The sequence below is a fragment of the Halichoerus grypus genome, chromosome 2 (genome assembly GCF_964656455.1).
Source record: "Halichoerus grypus chromosome 2, mHalGry1.hap1.1, whole genome shotgun sequence".
In the NCBI taxonomy this organism is placed as follows: domain Eukaryota; kingdom Metazoa; phylum Chordata; class Mammalia; order Carnivora; family Phocidae; genus Halichoerus; species Halichoerus grypus.
Window position 1 is genome coordinate 168,741,140 of NC_135713.1, and position 16,858 is coordinate 168,757,997.

At 57.1% G+C, this 16,858-nt stretch overlaps 1 protein-coding gene and 1 long non-coding RNA gene across 3 annotated transcripts in view; one reads left to right on the top strand and one right to left on the bottom strand.

Annotated features, from left to right (window-relative positions):
* Positions 1-906: 906 nt before the first annotated feature.
* On the bottom strand, positions 907-4,508 carry LOC144381207 (uncharacterized). Its single transcript, XR_013446093.1, has 2 exons — positions 4,392-4,508; positions 907-1,861 (listed from the first exon to the last, which is right to left on the bottom strand). It is a non-coding gene; the product is annotated as an uncharacterized LOC144381207 (long non-coding RNA).
* Positions 4,509-4,797: 289 nt separating this feature from the next.
* The window catches only part of RAB11FIP4 (RAB11 family interacting protein 4), a 115,518-nt gene continuing 103,457 nt past the window's right edge, over positions 4,798-16,858 (top strand). Inside the window, exon 1 of one of the 2 annotated variants that reach the window (XM_036087367.2) lies at positions 4,798-4,956. In XM_036087367.2, coding sequence (XP_035943260.1) covers positions 4,798-4,956 — 159 coding nt within the window. The remainder of the gene's footprint in view (positions 4,957-16,858) is intronic. The other variant, XM_036087368.2, reaches the window with a different exon arrangement.

The window sequence follows — 16,858 nt, forward strand, 5'->3', positions numbered from 1 at the left end:
CTGGTGACAGGATTTGGAACTCACTTGGGAAGAATAAGTAAGGTTTGGGCACTCTTCTTAGAATCTTGGAAGGAAGGTTAGCAATGGGTTGGGCCTGCTCCCTCTGCTCCCTTCTGAGGGTCGGGGAAGGTTCCCACGGTGAGGGAAAGGAAGCGCGGTCTGTAGATGCCTTGTCACCTGGGTGCCCCCCGGCCTTGGCACCGCCCGGCAGTGCCGGCTGCTCCCGCAGGCTTGCCTGCGGACCAAGCATATTTTAGGACAGGTGAAGAAAGCAAGCGAGTTCACACCACCTTCCTCCTCGCCAGAGCCATAATTATTCATGGTTAAATAAAAAACAGACCAAAACAGGTTGTGAGCAAGAAGAAACTGGATCCTGCCCCATTTCCACACAACATGGACAATGAAGTCAAGGCCTTTACCTGAAAATCAGAAATGCCTCCCCCTTTCAGACTGGTTCTAGACCTCTCCACGCTGGGCACGCCCCGGGGCCGTCACATGCATTTTCTCATTACAAACCTGCAGGACCTCCGCGAGGTAGGAACTCCTATCCCCACTCTACAGACAGGAACACCGAGGCTCAGAGAAGTGAAGTTGTGCAGAATCATAGGGCGAACAGAGCAGACCTTGGTGTCCAGCCCAGCTGTGTGGGACCCACACTACTGTGACACACTACCACACACCGGGGGGCTTCAAACAACAGAAGTGTATTCTGTGACATTTCTTGAGGCCAGGAGTCTGAAAATCAAGGGCCGCATTCGCTCTGGAGGCTCAAGGGAAGAGTCTTGGCCTTCCCTCTTCAGCTTCTGGTGGCTGCAGGATTCCTTGGCTTAGGGCTGCTTCCCTGATCTCTGCCCCATGTCATCATGTTGCCTTCTCTTCTGTTTGTGTCAGATCTCCCTCTGCCTCTTTTTTTTTTTTTAGATTTTTTTTATTTATTCAGTTGAGAGAGAGAGAGCGCGCGCACAACCCGAGCCAAAACCAAGAGTCAGATGCCCAAGTGACTGAGCCACCCAGGCGCCCCTGCCTCTTTCTTATAGGATATGCGTGACTGTGTTTAGAACCCACCTGGATAACCCAGGATAATCTCCCTATCTTCAGATCCTTAACTTAATCAAGTCTGCAAAGACTCATGTTCCAGTAGGGGAACGTTTACAGGTTCCAGGGATGAGGACGTGACTATCCGCAGAGGGCATTCTCCAGCCTACCACACCACAGTTGCCCATTCCTTCCTTAATTTATTCCTCCACAGACCTTGATTGTGTGTGTCAGGCACAGTACTAGGAGCTGGGGGCTAGAAAATCTAGAAACAACACAGTCCCCGCCCTCAGGGCCCTTTCATAGCCATTCCCAACTGCTCTCGTGATACCTAACAGGAGAAAGAGACACAAGGACAGTCACAATAGCTAGCACCTACTACCTGGGCACTGACATTTACATCTATTAACCCTCCTGATGGCATTATCCCCATCTGTAGGGTGGCTCCACAGTCTGTATTTGTCACCTATCTGTACAGAATGCTCCAGGAGCAGAGGGGAGAGGCAGTCAAGGTGAGGGAGGGTGTAGTCAGGGAAGGCTTCCTGCAGGAGGTGCCATGCCACTTCCAGGGAATGTGGAAGGACTGGAGTTGGAAGGACTGGAAGTGGCTTGGGGGAGGAGGTAGGAGTGAGGAGTGAGGAGGTGCCCCGGGCAGAGGGAGGCCGAAGGGAGCTGGGATGAGGAGAGACAGGAGGCGGGAGAGGCTGAAGCCTGTTGAGGCTTCTCCCTAGAGAATGGGCTGGAATCCCCACTGCTCCTTCCGTGTGTATTTCCCAGATGGGCCTGTTGAGGCAGCTGTTGGAAATCGCCTGGGGAATCGGGTCACCTGGAGGAAGAAGAAGAGAGGAGAGGCCCTGGGTCTTCTTGCCCACTGCTCCCCCAAAGGGGCCTCTTGCTTCCCTGGGGCAAGCCCCTCCACCCCAGGGTTCCAGCTCTGGCATAGCTACTCTCTTGCTGGAGCTGCTGGGGCTGCACTTTGAGCTCTTTGACCAAAGACTTGGGAGCCTCTGGGGCTCAGGTCCCAGTCCGCCTCCGACAACCTGGGCCCTCAGTGCCGGCCACGTGTCGTGACTGTACAGTCATCAGTTCAGCAAGGACAGGGACTGTGGCTGCTCCTTTCTCTGTCCCCCAGCATGCCAGTAAAACAGAAAGAATGTGACAACACAGAGAGTGCCTGCGATGTCTTGCTGGCCCCAGTACCACAATGCTGAGCGACAGCCCCCAGTCCCCAGGTCACATCTTGGGGGGAGGGGGAGGCAGGCATCCATCAAACCATCACCCAACAGAGCCAAAACTGCAGCCAGGGAGCTGGCTGAGGAGAGTCAGGGGTCAGGGAGGGCTCCCCCGAGGAAGGAACTTTGGAATCTGGTGTGACCCTGTCTTTGGGGGAGAAGAACCACAAATCTGATTGTGGGCTTTGGCCGTGGTTCACGTGGGATGCGTTCATGCTCAGATCTGAGCCCCCCCCCCCGCCTCGACCAGCTGAACTGGGTGAGGTGTCCCATCTCCCTGGTCCCCCCAGTTAGGGGACGTGATGTCGGAGAGCTCTGGCAGCCATTTGTGCAGCTCTGGCCCCTGCTCATCTCCTTTCTGCGTGAACCTCTTGCGAGAGAGAAGGGGCAGGGGCTGACTTGGAAGAATTCATAAGAGGGTCCCAGGGGCAGATGGCAGCCCCAACTTCCTTGGAAGCTCGAGGAACCTCCAAAAGCCAGCCTCCACCCCCCCTCCCCAGCTGCCCTGGGGCCTCCCTGACTCCCTCTACTTCCTCTTCCACTTCACAGGGCAAGTGGGGGTGGGGTAATATGCACATGTTAGCTCTAATCTTTGGCCAGCCTCTATGGGAGTTACTGTCATTAGCCCCATTGTACAGATGTGGAAACTGAGACTCAAAATATCTTGCTGAGGAGCATCCAGCTAGCAGAGAAGCCCATGCTCTTCCCAGAACCCACCCCACCCCCAACCTCCACCCCTACCCCATGACCTCCCCTCTCCTGCTCTCCCATATCTTGGACTCTCCAATCCTCAAACTCACAAGCCTCTCTTCTCAGGAGGTGCTTCCGGAGGAATTCGAGTGAGTATCCAGGAGCAAAGGGCAGATAAAGGCCACATTCACCCCTGGAACTTGGGCTGCACAGAGGGAAGAGTGGGCCCATTCAGAGCTGAGCAGGAAGACCAGAGGCCAGGGAGGAGAGAACACACAGCCCATGTACGAAACTGGGCCCCAGGCCACTCCACACTCCCTGCCTGGGTCCCCACACTGCTCTTGGCTCCTGCAGGTAATGGGGCTGGGGCTTCTTCGGGACCCACCCTTGGCTGGAGATCAGGGACAAGAAGGTGATGAAGACACATCTTGTCCTGGAGGGTTTCCCAGCATGGTGGGGGAAATGGGCACCCCACCAGAGAATGATAAAACGAAGCAGGCATCTGGAGGAAGGCCCCAGAACTCAGACTAACAGGCAAGATGGAGAGCCATCAGGGAGCGTTTCCTGGATGAGGAGACCTCTGAACTGAGCGGGAGAGCACAAGTGGGAGTGGACTCAGCCAAGGCCTGCATTTGGGTTGGGGGCAACTGGTGACACAGGCTGGCCTGCTGAACCACAGGGCAGAGGGGAGGAGAGGAGGCAGGCCAGATCCTGCAGGGCCCCCAGGTAGGGCTGGGGCCAGCATGAGGAGCCCCCGTGGAGGCTCAGCTGAGCACTACCAAGAGGAGGCTCAGGTCCAGGCCTGCAGGCTGCTGCCCGCCCTCCGGGCTGAGATTCTGTCCTGGCCTCTGAGCTTGGGCGGCCAGGGCTGCCAGAGAAGGGTGAGAGTGGGAACCCAGGGGAAGGGAGGGGACCTTCCCAAGGCGTTCGGTGTGCCTGGGCCCTGCAATCAGCAAACCTAGTTGCCTTGTTTTTCTTTCCTCCTGCCTGCCCCTGGTCCTCTCTTTACCTCCCCTGTCCCCGGGGGGCCTGTTGGGGCCGGGGGCCAGAGCTCTGTTTCCTGCTCCTCCTCTCGGTGTCCTTCCCCAGCAGCGCCCTGGCCCCAGAAGCGCTGTTGGGGACGACTGTGCGGTCCAAAGCCTGGAGAGGCAGCACAGAGGTTAGGAGTAGGGAGTCTAGGTGCACCCAGATCTGGACTGGGTATCAATCCTAGCCCTGCCTCTCACAAGCTGTATGGCATAGGGTAAGTAGTTCAACCTCTCCGGGTCTCCGCGTCCGCCCGGATGAATGTAACAATCGAACGCTCACGTGGGAAACACCCAGCACCTCCAGAGCGCTCGGGCCCGCGGGGCACCCACCCGGGGCGCCAGGAGCGGGGATGGGCGGCCGGGGGGCGCCGAGGGCGGGGGAGAGGCCGCGGGACCCGGGCCTCACCTCTGCATTCTTCCAGGAGGGCGGGGCCTTCGGGCGGCGGGGAGTTTCCAGGCACCGGCCGCGCGCCCCCCTCCGCTTTTCGGGGGACAGAGGGAAACCGCGTCGGCGGGGCGGGGGTGGGGACGGCCAGACCCGGGGGAGCGCGGCTCCTTTTGTCTGCAGCCTCCGCGCCGCCGCCGCCGCCGCCGCCGCCCCTCCCCGCCCGCCCGCCCGGAGCGCGGGGCTGCGGCGCCGCCGCTGACACGGCTCGGCCGCCGGCGGGCGGAGGCTGCGCGTCGCAGAGGCGCGCGGGCGGGCGGGCGGCCCGGAGGGCGCGCGGCGGCGATGGCGGCGGCGGCGGCGCGGGGCGGGCTGCGGCGGCCGCGGCGGGCGGCGCGGGGCTCGGGCTAGCCGCGGGGCCGGCCGGATGGCGGGCGGCGCGGGCTGGGCGGGCGCCCCCGCGGCTCTGCTGCGCTCCGTGCGCCGCCTGCGCGAGGTGTTCGAGGTGTGCGGCCGCGACCCCGACGGCTTCCTGCGCGTGGAGCGCGTCGCGGCGCTGGGGCTGCGCTTCGGCCAAGGCGAGGAGGTAAGGGCGCCGTGTCCCCGGGCCCCGCCAGCGGCCCTTGCCCTCTACCCGCCCGGGAGGGGCCCCGCCGGCGCCAGCCCCTAGCCCCCGCCCAAGCGGGCGCCCCTTTCCCCCCCGGGCCCCCCTTCTTGCCCCTCCGGCTCCCCGGCCGGGTCGGACCCCTGCTTTCCCCCCCGCGCCGAGCACCCGCGGCGGCGAGCGTCACGCGGCACGCCCAGGGTGGCTTCCCTGCCCACCTTCCCTCCCCCGCAGTGCGGGTCCCTCTGATGGCTGTGAGAGCCCACCCGATGTTGGGGAGGGGGGCAGGAGCTGTCAGAACCCGGCCCCGGGGCCGTCCCGGGTCTGTGGGAACGGAATTCCAGGACGTGGTTGGGGGGGGGCGCTTGCGCCCCACTGGGCCTCAGCCAGGGGGTGGAGGGGCCAACTAGGGGCGCTCTGCAGCCTGACTGCACCCACCGTGCGCACAGAAGGAGGATGACACTTGGTGACCCCTCATTCGGGCTCCGATGGGCAGGCCTGGCTGGCAGCTGGCTGTGTTAGCAGCGGCAGGCCAGCCAGAGCCAGGCTTGTGGGGGGCAGCCGAGCCGAGTGTCTCCTGTGGTAGGCCCGCGTCTATTCGGGGGAAGCAGGAGTTCCGTTGGTTGGTAGCAGGGCAAGACTCAGAGGGTGGGTGTTGCCAGTGGGGTGGGCAGAGGAATATCAGTAAATGCCCGCCTTGACCAGTGTCCTCTCCTGCCGTGGGCACAGGGACTGGTGACTGGCAGGGAGGGCAGGGCACCCACCCTCCTGTCACTGCCCGCTCTGACCTGCTCAGGGTTTTCTCCTGGGAACAGAAGCCCTGCCTAGTGAGTTTCCAAGGCCACTTAAGGCCTCAGGCTCTGCATGGGGAGCATGGGGGCCGAGGGCATCAGATGGGCCACTGGCTGGCATTCTCTTCCGGGAGCACCTCAGGCCTAGTCCATGGGAGAAGCCAGGACGTGGTTAGGTGGACCCATGCCTCTCTGTCACCTGGCAGAGGGGAGATGAGAGATAATCATCTCTCCATAGCACCCGGGCATGGCCGGGGTTTGGGAGCAGTAGGTGGAAGAGGAGGAGGCAGGTATCAAGTTTGAGAACCAGGTACCCCATCCCAGGAAGCTCAGTGCTGTGGTTCCTGTTGGAGCCCACATTTCCTGCAGCCATCGTGATCCTTCTCCTTCCCCAAAGGCCGGCCAAGCTCCTCACCCTCACCAGTGGCTCCCTCTGAGGCCAGCTGAGCAGCCGCCTTAGCATGGGGAGAGCCCCAGCACCCCTCTCAGGACGCAGGGCATGGGGCAAAGTATCTGCCTGGCTCTGCTGGAGCCTGGAGTTCCAGAACAGCAAAACGGTTCTCCCCGCAATCTGTGGGAGGCCACCTGAGCCCCCAGCAGGCATCACCACCTTATCCCCGAGCTGGACAGCTGCTGTTGTTGGAACCTTCTCCCTCCCGCACTCTTAGAGCCAAACCCGCTTGCCACAGAGTCATTGAGCTTCTGCACAGGGACTCACATGGGTCTCTCTTCTATGTGGCAGCCTTTCAATATTTGAAAAGAGCTCTCCTGCTCCCTTCACTCCTTCCCATCCACTCCTTCCTGTCTTTACTCCTCCTGGTCGAATACCCCCTGTTCCTGAAGCGCCAGCCATTTCCATATGACCCAGCAGGGGCCAAATCTGTGGCTTATGGCCCTGGAGCTGCCATCAACTAATTGTGGGACTCAGTTTTCCTAGTAATAACACAGAGGGCCTGGGTCAGGAGACCCCCCAGGACTGCTCCAACCCCAGCATCTGACACAAATGCAGGTGGTTCAAGGTGAGGCTGCCTTTTGCGTGGTAGACCACACTTTCCATTCATATTGACTTTCTGGCCCCCCAAGCCCTCAGGGATCTTTCTTAGAAACCTCTGCCAAACCAGGATTCCCCTCAATCCTGGAGAAGGGTCAGTGATTTCCTTCTTATTACAGCATAATCTTATGCAGTTTATATGCACAGTAGGAAATGAGAAATACGGGCAAGCAAACATAAAAGTGTTATGTTCCCATTTCCCAGGCAGCTCTGCTGTGACACCTTGGTCACATCCTTCCAGCCCCGTTTCTCTGCTTATATGTAGATTTCCCTCATAAAATGAGATCATGCTGTGCATACTATCTTGTCACCTGATTTTTTTCTAGTAAATGATCAGCACTTTCAGCTTCAGTAAATTTTCATCTCATTTAATATGCAGACCTTATTCACATCTCCCTGTTTGGACCCAAAATGTCGATTTTTACTGTTTTGTGTAAACCAGTTTCCTCTCTAGAACTGTGTGATGCATCAGTTGTTGTGACCTTGGGTCTCTCTACTCTAATGCAATTCCTTTCTTTAAAAAAATCTTTTTAATAATCCTGACTTGTTGAAGAGATCAAGCCTCTTGTCTGTCTGTGTCAGTGATTTCTTGAATCAAAACCTGTTACTTGGCCCTTATTCTGATTAAATTTCATCTTGTTTGTTTCATCCCATCGTAATAGACAATAGAATTTAAAATCCTACCTCTGACACTCTCAAATGCTATGCTTCCTGCAGGCTGGAGAAGCAGGTGCTTAATGTCTGAATCCACAGGCTGAAAGTAAACACAGGGCAGGACCACGGACAGGGCCTAGTAGGGGCGGTTCTACTCACACCGTATTGTCAATTGAGACCCACAAACATTTTGCTTCCCTACTCACTACAAGGGAGGAAAGTCATTTCTCCACAGGTAGGGATCCCTTCAAAATTCTATGTGCTTGGACAGTTTCTGTTTCATTTGTAAAAATCAGGTGGAGACCCTGATTCCCCAACCCACTGGTGCTCGAGGGTGGATAACAGTTGTTCATTAGATATGGGGTTTGGTGAACCTCTCAGAGCTGGTTACCCACATTTTACCAACTACTCCCAGAACACCAGGGATGCCAGAATCCTTTGCACACATCAAAATATACTAGGTTGTAAAGTATAAAATAAATAACCATGAGACCATACTAATAAAAGTAAATGATTGAATGAATGAAAAAATAAATACTAGGTGAATTTCCCATACAGAATAAATAATTTATGTCGATAATTCCCCATCAAGGAGGTAGAGCGTAACTCCCCTCCCCCCCCGTAAGTGACGTGTCAGATGTGCACAGTGACTGCTTTTTAAAGAGCACAGTATGGAAAGGGGGAAGGAGTAACTTTCCAGCAGAGAAGCCTGAGAAGCATGACCTCAGCCACACGATCAAGGTCAACATCAACAGTGATAAGTCATGGAGACAGTGTGTACCCCTGATGTGATGTCATAAGTGCCATTTTACCTCTGTGGTCTTCCTCCCCAAACCCATAACCCCAGTCTAGTCATGAGAAAAATACCAGACAAACCCCAGCTGAGGGATATTCTGCAAAACACCTGATTAGTATTCCTCAAATTTGTCAAGGTCATCAAAACCAAGGAAAGTCTGAGAAACTGTCACAGCCACGCAGAGCCTAAGGAGACAGAACTAAATGTGATGTAGATGGGATCCTGGAACAAGGATAGGACATTAAGTAAAAACTAAGGAAGTCTGAATAAAGTATGCACTTGAATTAGTAATGATCTCATGTATATGTATATATAAGGTTGACCTCTGACATCCCCCTGATTTACTGGCTTAGGAATCATAGTAGAAAAGAGAAGACAAGAAAACTTGATAAAAACATGAGTACCTAAAATTGAGACACAAAGATTGACCTTTTAAAGAATACAAAGATAAGGGGAAACGCCACTGTCCAAATCCTGAGAGTCCCTGATATGTGGGAGCAGACTATGATGAGTACGTAGAACTATGGTCTGAAACCATGTTGGCTTCTTATGTCTTGCTTTTTTTTTTTTTTTCCTAACCTTTCTCGGCCTCTGTTTACTCATCAGGGATGATAATAGTCCCCATTCCATTGGGTTATCGTGGGGCTTGAACGAGCTTGTATATGGGACGTGCTGAGTCCCGGCTCTGTGGGTAGGCACATGTCAGGACTGCTGCTACTTTTGTTATGATTGTCTTCTAAACTCCTGCAAGCACCTTTGCGAGGCTGTTCTGGGCCCCGGGGTTCTCTAGGGTTGAGGTCCAGGTCTGGGACTAGTCTGTGTTGCTCTCAGCCCACCCTCCTTGTCCGGCTCGGATGGGCTAGCCCCTCAGCAGTCTGAGGACGGAAGACCTTGAAAGCAGCCAGAGATGGGCCACACTCCCTGTCATATATTCTTGTCCTTTTTCCAGTTTGAAGACGCTCCTTCTTGCTAGAAAGACTGGAAACAAAAGTAGTTGAGTGGCATCCCTGCCCTCTGTTAACAGAGCACCGGTTCCTCTTAGCTGTGGGCCTGTCCTTCCTGCTGGGAACGGAGGGCCACTCCAACGTCCAAAAGGGTGTTGTTCATTATTTCGGGGAGGTAACTCAGCTTTAGCCAACTAGGACTCGTCTATAGTTTACCCCTTCTTTGCAGCCGCCCCAGATATGGCCAGAAGCCACCGGGGCATGGGGCCTCCTTGTTCGTATTGGGCAGGAGGTGAAATAAAGGTCCTGGCGGGGCTCCCTCAGTCCCCAGGTCCCCCCTGCACTCGCGACTGCCACGAGAGAGATGCTGGTGCTGCCTGATTCTCTGAGTTGGCTGAGGGGTTGGAGGGCTGGGGCAGGACAAAACTCCTCAGGAGCCAGCCCTGGGTGGGGGTGGGGGCGTCCAGCGCAGATTTGTGAGCTGCCAGGGAACCCTGAACTGGAACTGCGGTCTGCCCAGGAGAGTGGATTGGCTGCTGGGAAAGAAGCAACCGTGTCCCCCATATCTGTGGCTGGAGCTTGGGAGGTAGGGAAGGGACAGGAAGAGAGGAGCCAGATCAGGAAAGGCTCAGCCATTCTCTGTAACTGGTGGGAGAAGCCGGGCAGCACGATTGGACGTGTGTCTGAGAACAGAGGCTGGCTCTAACAGGCAACTGTGACATACGGTCAGAGAGGAAGAGGGTCTGGACTTGGGCAGGGGTGGCGGGCAGAATTGGCAGAGGCCCAGAAGGCCTGCAAAGCCCCAGCAAGTCACTCCTGGATGGTGCAATTCAAGCCTTTATTGGTGAACAGACCCCCTCTATGTGCCCCACCCTAATGGGGACATGCTCCAGATGACAGAGCTGACAGCACAGAAGGAAGGCCTAGGTCTTCCAAGCTTCGAAGAAGACGTAGGGGTGCCTGTGGCCCATGAGGGGGGAGCAGAACAGGAGTGGGCCACAGAGACCTTCTCTTTTCTATGCTTCTGCTCCTGCTGGGTGCTCCCTAGAGACTGTGGTCCCTCAGGCATGAGGAGTGAGCACAAGGTACCGAGCTCTGGGGCTCGCGGCCGGGGAAGCCCTAGCTGGGGTGTGGCACTCTCCAGCCTCTGACCTGCCCGCACCACAGTTCGGCCGTGCTGGGAGGAGGGGGCATGTGAAGACAGCCCACGGGGACTGGTCCATCTTGTCAGACATTCTTGAAGTGGCCTGCATCCACAGGGCACACCTCTCTGGGTTATAGCTTTCTTCCCCAGATACTGGGTTCTAGAGAAGATGAAAGCTCCAGGTAGTGGAGGACTTGGTAGCAGACAGATGTGGTTGGGTGCCAAACGGGGGACTAGAATCAGGCCTTCCAAACAGCAAGTTGTGCTGTCAGCGTAGTTCCAGTGGCTAGAGAATCTGAGCTCCCCGTGGGTGCTGGGCCTCCACCCTGTGAAGTAGGACTTGCCCCCTTTCACAGGTGGTTGCTGTGGGGCTCCGAATTACCAGCCTGGGCAGGTGGCATGGTGGTCAGACCTGGCCCCAACTCTGAGGCCCAGGAACGTCCCCCAGCTCCGGGGAGAGAGTCCAAGAGGCAAAGAAGGAGAAAGGAGGTGGGGTGGTAGAAGCAGAGCCCGGGCAGCAGCTCTTTGCCTATGGCCAAGTGTCCCCGCATGCCTCCCCGGGATGGCGGGCTGAGAGAGGGAGCCCAGGAACCTGGGGCGGGGCAGATGGCTGAGAACGCACTCCTGCTCCCCTGGCCAGGGGAATGGGGGGCCCACCGCCACCTGCACTGGTCAGCAGCCCGGCCTTGGGGGACAGTGCAGATTCGGGGCCGGTGACCTAATCTGCGCAACTTGGTGCTGGCCGGAGCACCCGTGTTCCCAGGTCCATTTTGCAGACTTGGCGGGCGAGGCTCCTGCCAGACCCTGGAGTAAGTGTGTAAGGGAAGGGGGCTCCTCTGCCTCCTGCTACCGTGGGCCCTATGGTCCCCCCAGCCGGCCGTCAGTTCCCCCGCCGGCCCCGAGCACTGATGGCCGGCCCGGAATGCAGTTAGAGCTGGGCCAGCCGGGGTAGGGAGGGATGGGGGCGATGCCTGCTGACCCGGAAACAGAATGAGTGTCACCAGTGCATTAACTGCTGTCTCCTTGCACGCACACGCACACGCACACATGCACATGCACACGCACATACACACACACAGACTGGGTGAAGGCCCTGAAATTTTTATAGCGTAGTCTTAATGGAAATACCTTTTGCGTGTGGGGGTTGTCTTAATATATGTTTCCAGGTTAAAAAAATGTTTTTTTCTCTCCATTAACATCTTGCATGCCTACTATATGCCAAAACACTTCCAGGCACTGGGAAACCAGGGTGGCCCAGAGCCGGACAAGAGACAGGCAAAGACATAAAAATGGCTATCAGGTGGTGTGAGGTATGAGGAAGAACCAAAGTACTGAGACGAAGCCAAAGGAGGATTTTTTTTTTTTTTTTTACGATTTTATTTATTTATTTGAGAGAGAGAGTGAGTGAGAGAGAGAGAGGGCACGGGGTGAGGAGAGGTAGAGGGAGAATCAGGCTTCCTGCCGAGCAGGGAGCCCGATGTGGGGCTCGATCCCAGGACCCCGGGATCATGACCTGAGCCGAAGGCAGACGCTTAACCGACTGAGCCACCCAGGCGCCCCCCAAAGGAAGATTTTTGCCCCTAGAATAACTGGGGGAGGCCTCTTCTGTCACAGGGGCACAGGGAGGTGGAGCGTGGAGTGACGTGGGGCACCGGCTGGGCTCACACATGTCTGCAGGTGGCTGACCTAGGCAGAGGCAGGAGCAGGCCGGGGGGGGGGGGGGTGTTAGAGGCGGGGCAGGCAGCTGGGGGCGGGGGCAAGAGGAGTGAAGGGAGACAGGCCGGGCGAGAGATGCTGGAGGCACAGAGCAGGGCAGCAGTGGAGAAGCGGCCAGATTTGGATACAAGAGCCCACGGGAAGCAGGGTGTGAGAGAAGGAGAGAAGTTGGAGAATCTGCTGGCTGGGGAAGAGTGAGGCGGGAGGCAGGCTGGGCGCCGAGTCGGGAGATGCGCCTGGCGTCCACGAGGAGACGTGTGCCAGCATCGGGCGGACGAGTCCAAGGAATGCGCCTCGGGCCTGCTCCTGCTGGCCGACCCTTGCCTTCCTCCCTCCTCTTCTCCCCCGGCCCTTCTGTCTCACTGCCCACAGCAGAGAAGTTTTCTGAGGGAAAAACAGAGGACCTGGTTAAGGTGTGCTTCAGCCCCCTTTACAAGCCAGGCACAGGTTGGGGTCCCAGGGCCTCAGCCGGGCTGCCTTAGGGCATCGCGCCTCACTGTTTTCTGTCCGGGAGGCTGACTGCTCATCTGCCAGCCTGTCAGTCTGAGGGCTCCTCCTCGCCTCCTCCCTGCACAGAGTAGGGACTGGCCAGCGCCATGGTTTGTTGCTTGAATGTGCTGTTGACATGACCGCTGGCCCTCTCCAGTGGACTCTCACTGGAGCCATCCCCCAATTAGACTTGGGGCTCTATGCTGTTCCCCCATTCCCAGCATCTTCTGATCCTTGGAGACCCCCACCCCTGGAGACATACCTTAGGACCACCACCCCACCACCCCTGGGTCACTGCTGAGGGACCCCTTGTTCATAGTTGCATGCTCTTGGGGACAGGGGGAACAAAGCAGCTCAGGATCCAGATACTTGTACACTAGGGACGCAAGAGGAGAGTAAGCCTCCGTCCATAGCCCAAACGATAGCTCTGAGAACCTCTAAGTTCCCTGTAGACCTGACCTAAGACCTTGAGTCTCACCCATGTCTCATTTGCTGTGGCACAAAACTCAAAAAAGATGGTCACCTTCCTTCAAACGCAGGTATTGATTGCCCATGGCCTCTGGTGGCCACTGTCCCCAGGAAGATCCCGATCTAAGACCAGTACACACCTGGACAGGATAGACAGGTAACCAGAGGGCTGATTTATACCAAAACAAAAACCAAAAGGAGGGAGTGGGGTTGCATTCAGTGCTTGTGTGACTCTAGAACAGCCCCACCAAGAGTTGGGGCTTCCCTGCCTCCCTAGGCAAGCCCATTCTGTCCTGACAAGGGTCTGGCTGAGTCCTCTCTTGCACAGTGAGCTAAGGTCTGTCTCCTGGAGCTCCGTCCTTTGCTCGTCCTCCCTTCTCCCGATCCACGCAACCATCCACCTGCACATTTGACCATGCACCCACTTAAACATCCACTCAGCCTGCCAGCCAGTGCATACCTGCTCATCCATCCATCCCAACATCTGCCTCCGCATTGACCCATCTACTCATCCGTTTGTTACACATCCATCCATTTGTCCATCCATCTGTTCACCCACCTTTCCACCAGCCTCCCCTGCCTATCCATTCACCGTGCAACCAGCATTTCCAAGTATCTGCCAGGCCTGGGGCCTAAGCACAGATCCAGGGCTGGAGACTGGCATTTTCAGGGAGTGACATGTGGCCGTATGGGGAGAAGGCACAACCAGGGCGGGGAGGGTGAGGGCTGGAGCTGGGGCCAGATGGTGAGCTTATGGAGTCGTGGATGGGCAGCAACACCCTCCCCTCCTTGGAGTTAGCTGGTTTTGATTTCTCACTTCCCGCATTGGCCATTGGGTCTGGAGAGGGCTGAGGCCTTACTGTAAGAAGCAAAAGCCTAGGTTATTGCGAAGTGCTTATTATGATGGATGGACCTGTCTCCTTATCTGTAAAATGGGGGTCATGTTCTGAGAACTGGAGACAGTGCGGAAAGACCAGCATGGTGCCTCTTGGCATCCTTTCTTCAGGATCCTTTCTTTACTCCGTGACCCTTGTTGGCATCCCTGCTGCTCTCCATCCTAGGAGTGCACCTCTGACCCCTTTCCTCTGCCTGGTACTTTTCCAGGCATGGGCCTCCCTGGTGCAATGGCCAGACTTTCTCCCACAGCCATTAGTGACTTTTCTGTGGACGGAGGGGATGAAGAAATGATCGGTGCAGTCTGGCTTCATAGTTCTTGTTCTCTTTCATCCTGGAAGCAGCCCCGAGAACCAGAGAGGCAAAGGGAGCTGTCCAGGGTCCCACAGTAAGTGGGGGAGCTGGGACATGAACCCAGGTCCGTCTGGCTCTAAAGCAGCCTCCTTAGTGCCTTCAGGGTTCTTCCAGGGTCAGGGGAGGGGGAGGATGATCAGATCGGAGTTTCAGCAATTTGATATTGGAGAAACCTCAAATCCGAGGCTTTGTCTGGCTTTCTAAATCTGGGGTGGCCCCGGTTCAGGGGCCGGAGCAGTGCCTGGCCGGAGCCATAATTAGAAGCAGGTTTGTAATCTGCAGGGCGGTGGGGGGCACCGCCGGGAGCCCCAGATGGGCCCTGCAGGCTGGGCTGCCCTGGCTGCAATGGAAGGGCAGGTGGCAGCAGGAGCTGAAGTTTTAGGGCTGAGAGGGGCTGCCGGCAACCGCACCACAAATCACGCATCTCCACTGCTTCACGTGGGTTTCCTGCCAGGCGCCCCTCTGCCATCCTCCGGGGCCCCCAGGCGGGTAGGGCAAGGGCAGGGGGCCAGGCTGGCAAACAGGGCACCCCGCCCGCACCCTGTCCCCATTCTCCAGGCTCCTTCGTCTTCTTGGCCCACACTGCAGGCCCTTCGCGGCCACGAAGGCCCTGTGGCCCCAGCCAGCCTTGACCTCCTTTTGCTCCCCGTGCGTCCACCTCCCCCCAGCATCTCAGTTCAGGCCAGGCCGCTGTCACGTTTGGTCAGGGCGCAGGCTTTGGGCACTGGTCTACCTTCTAGCTGCGTGAATCAAAGTTACTTAACCTCTCGCGGGCTCAGCCTCACCAGTAAGGCAGGGATAATATTAGTGAGCTCTTAACCCCATGTGCGACACAGAGTAAATGTCATAAATATTTGTTAATATCACTGTTACCACTAAGTCTTGGTTTTCTGGGTGGGCTGTCCGTTTTCATTCTTTTAGGGATCTTTTTGAGCACCTGCTCTAGGTCAGGTTTGGGGCTAGAGGGCATAGCAGTGAGTAGGATAGGGTTCCTTCCCTGAGGGGGTCCCCCCCGGGTGTGGGTGTCAGGGGGCTGTTCTAAGAGGGAAGTCAGGGCTCCCCTCTGTGCCCCGGGCAGCACTGGAGACTTGTGTAGCTGTGCTTGTGAGTGAAGACAGGAGATTCACTCTGTTGGAGATGGGAAAGCTTTCCAGGGGTGACGGCGGGGTGAGTCTTGAACAGGTCGGCCAGGGCAGATGGGAAGGATGGCTATGCCAGGAGAGACACCTGCCGGGCAGGTGGGATGGCAGGTGGGAGAGGGACCGAGCTGCCAGGCAGGTGGGGGCCGGGTGGGGAGGTGTCTGGATGAAATGTTGAAGAGTTGGAAGCAGAGCGATAAGGTGGCTCTGCTGTGTTTGGACAAGCCCGCTGCAGTAGCGCGAGGCCGAGGGAAAGGAGGCCAAAGCGGAGGCCACTGGCCCAGTGCAGGGGCAGGAAGGAAGTGGGGGAGGAGATGGAGAGAAGGAGAGGGTCAGAGGGCGGCTTCCGGGCTGTCCACTGGACTTCCCAGTGCTGCGCTCAGTGAACAGGGAAGAGCGTCAGCTCATGTGTGTCCCATGCCCCCCACTTAGGCGGCTGGCCGAGGGGGGCCTGAGCACAGCTCGGGGATGTCCACACACCTGCACGGCTCACGTGGCTCACGAGGCCTGCCCTCACCCTCAGGAGCCCCTCCCAGGACAGCTGCTTTTTTTACTTCAAAACCAAAAAAGTTCCCAATATTGTTGTCAGTGTGTAACAACCTTATAGGATAAGAAAGCTAACCAGCACCAAACTGTATGTGCATACCTTAATATCCACATTGTGTCCTTGGCAGTGACCCACGTGTGGTTGTGACCAGTGCATAGGAGCTGTTTGGCCCCTTTCCACCTAATGCTATTTCCTGGGCCTGAGTCCTCGAGGGAACCATGTCACCTGTCTGCTTAAGCCTGGTCCCAGGATTGGTCTTCTCACCAGCCACTCTTAATGTTTCCACAGACTTCTGTCCACTCTGCACAGCTCACTGAGCCTGGCCCACCTGGAGAGGTACCTGGGCTGGCTGGCCAACCCCTGGCCCCTGAGCTGGAAGGGGGAGGGTGGAGCCCAAAGGGAGCTTTGCTCCCAGATGATGCCCCAAGAGAGTGGAGGGGGGCTGCTGGAGGGAAGAGTCCTGGGCCCTTCCCCTAAGCCTTCCACCTGCACTCCACACTGGGCTGGCCTCCCTCAGTAATACTGACTGTCCCCTGTGTCCCAGCCTGTCTGGGCTCTGTTCCTAGCCCAGTGCCTGGCTGCCAGCCAGAGGACTGGCCTCTCCTGTGGGCTGACCCTGAGTGGGTAGGGCCAGGAGACATCTGCTGCCATGTCCTGGACACTGAGTGGTGGAGTCAAGAGCCTGTTTGCCCACTCATCTGGGCAGAGGCATTTGAGAAAGGAAAGTCACCCTTTCTGGGGCCATCCGATGGTCTGGTCATCGGTTTCTCCCTATCTGTCCCCTCCCTTGCCCTCCCCTCCTCTGATATGATTTGCATGAGAGTGCCTGTTTCTTTTCTCCACATTAACAACAAACCTGCATATTATTTTAAATTTGTTTTTGCCAGTTTAATGGAT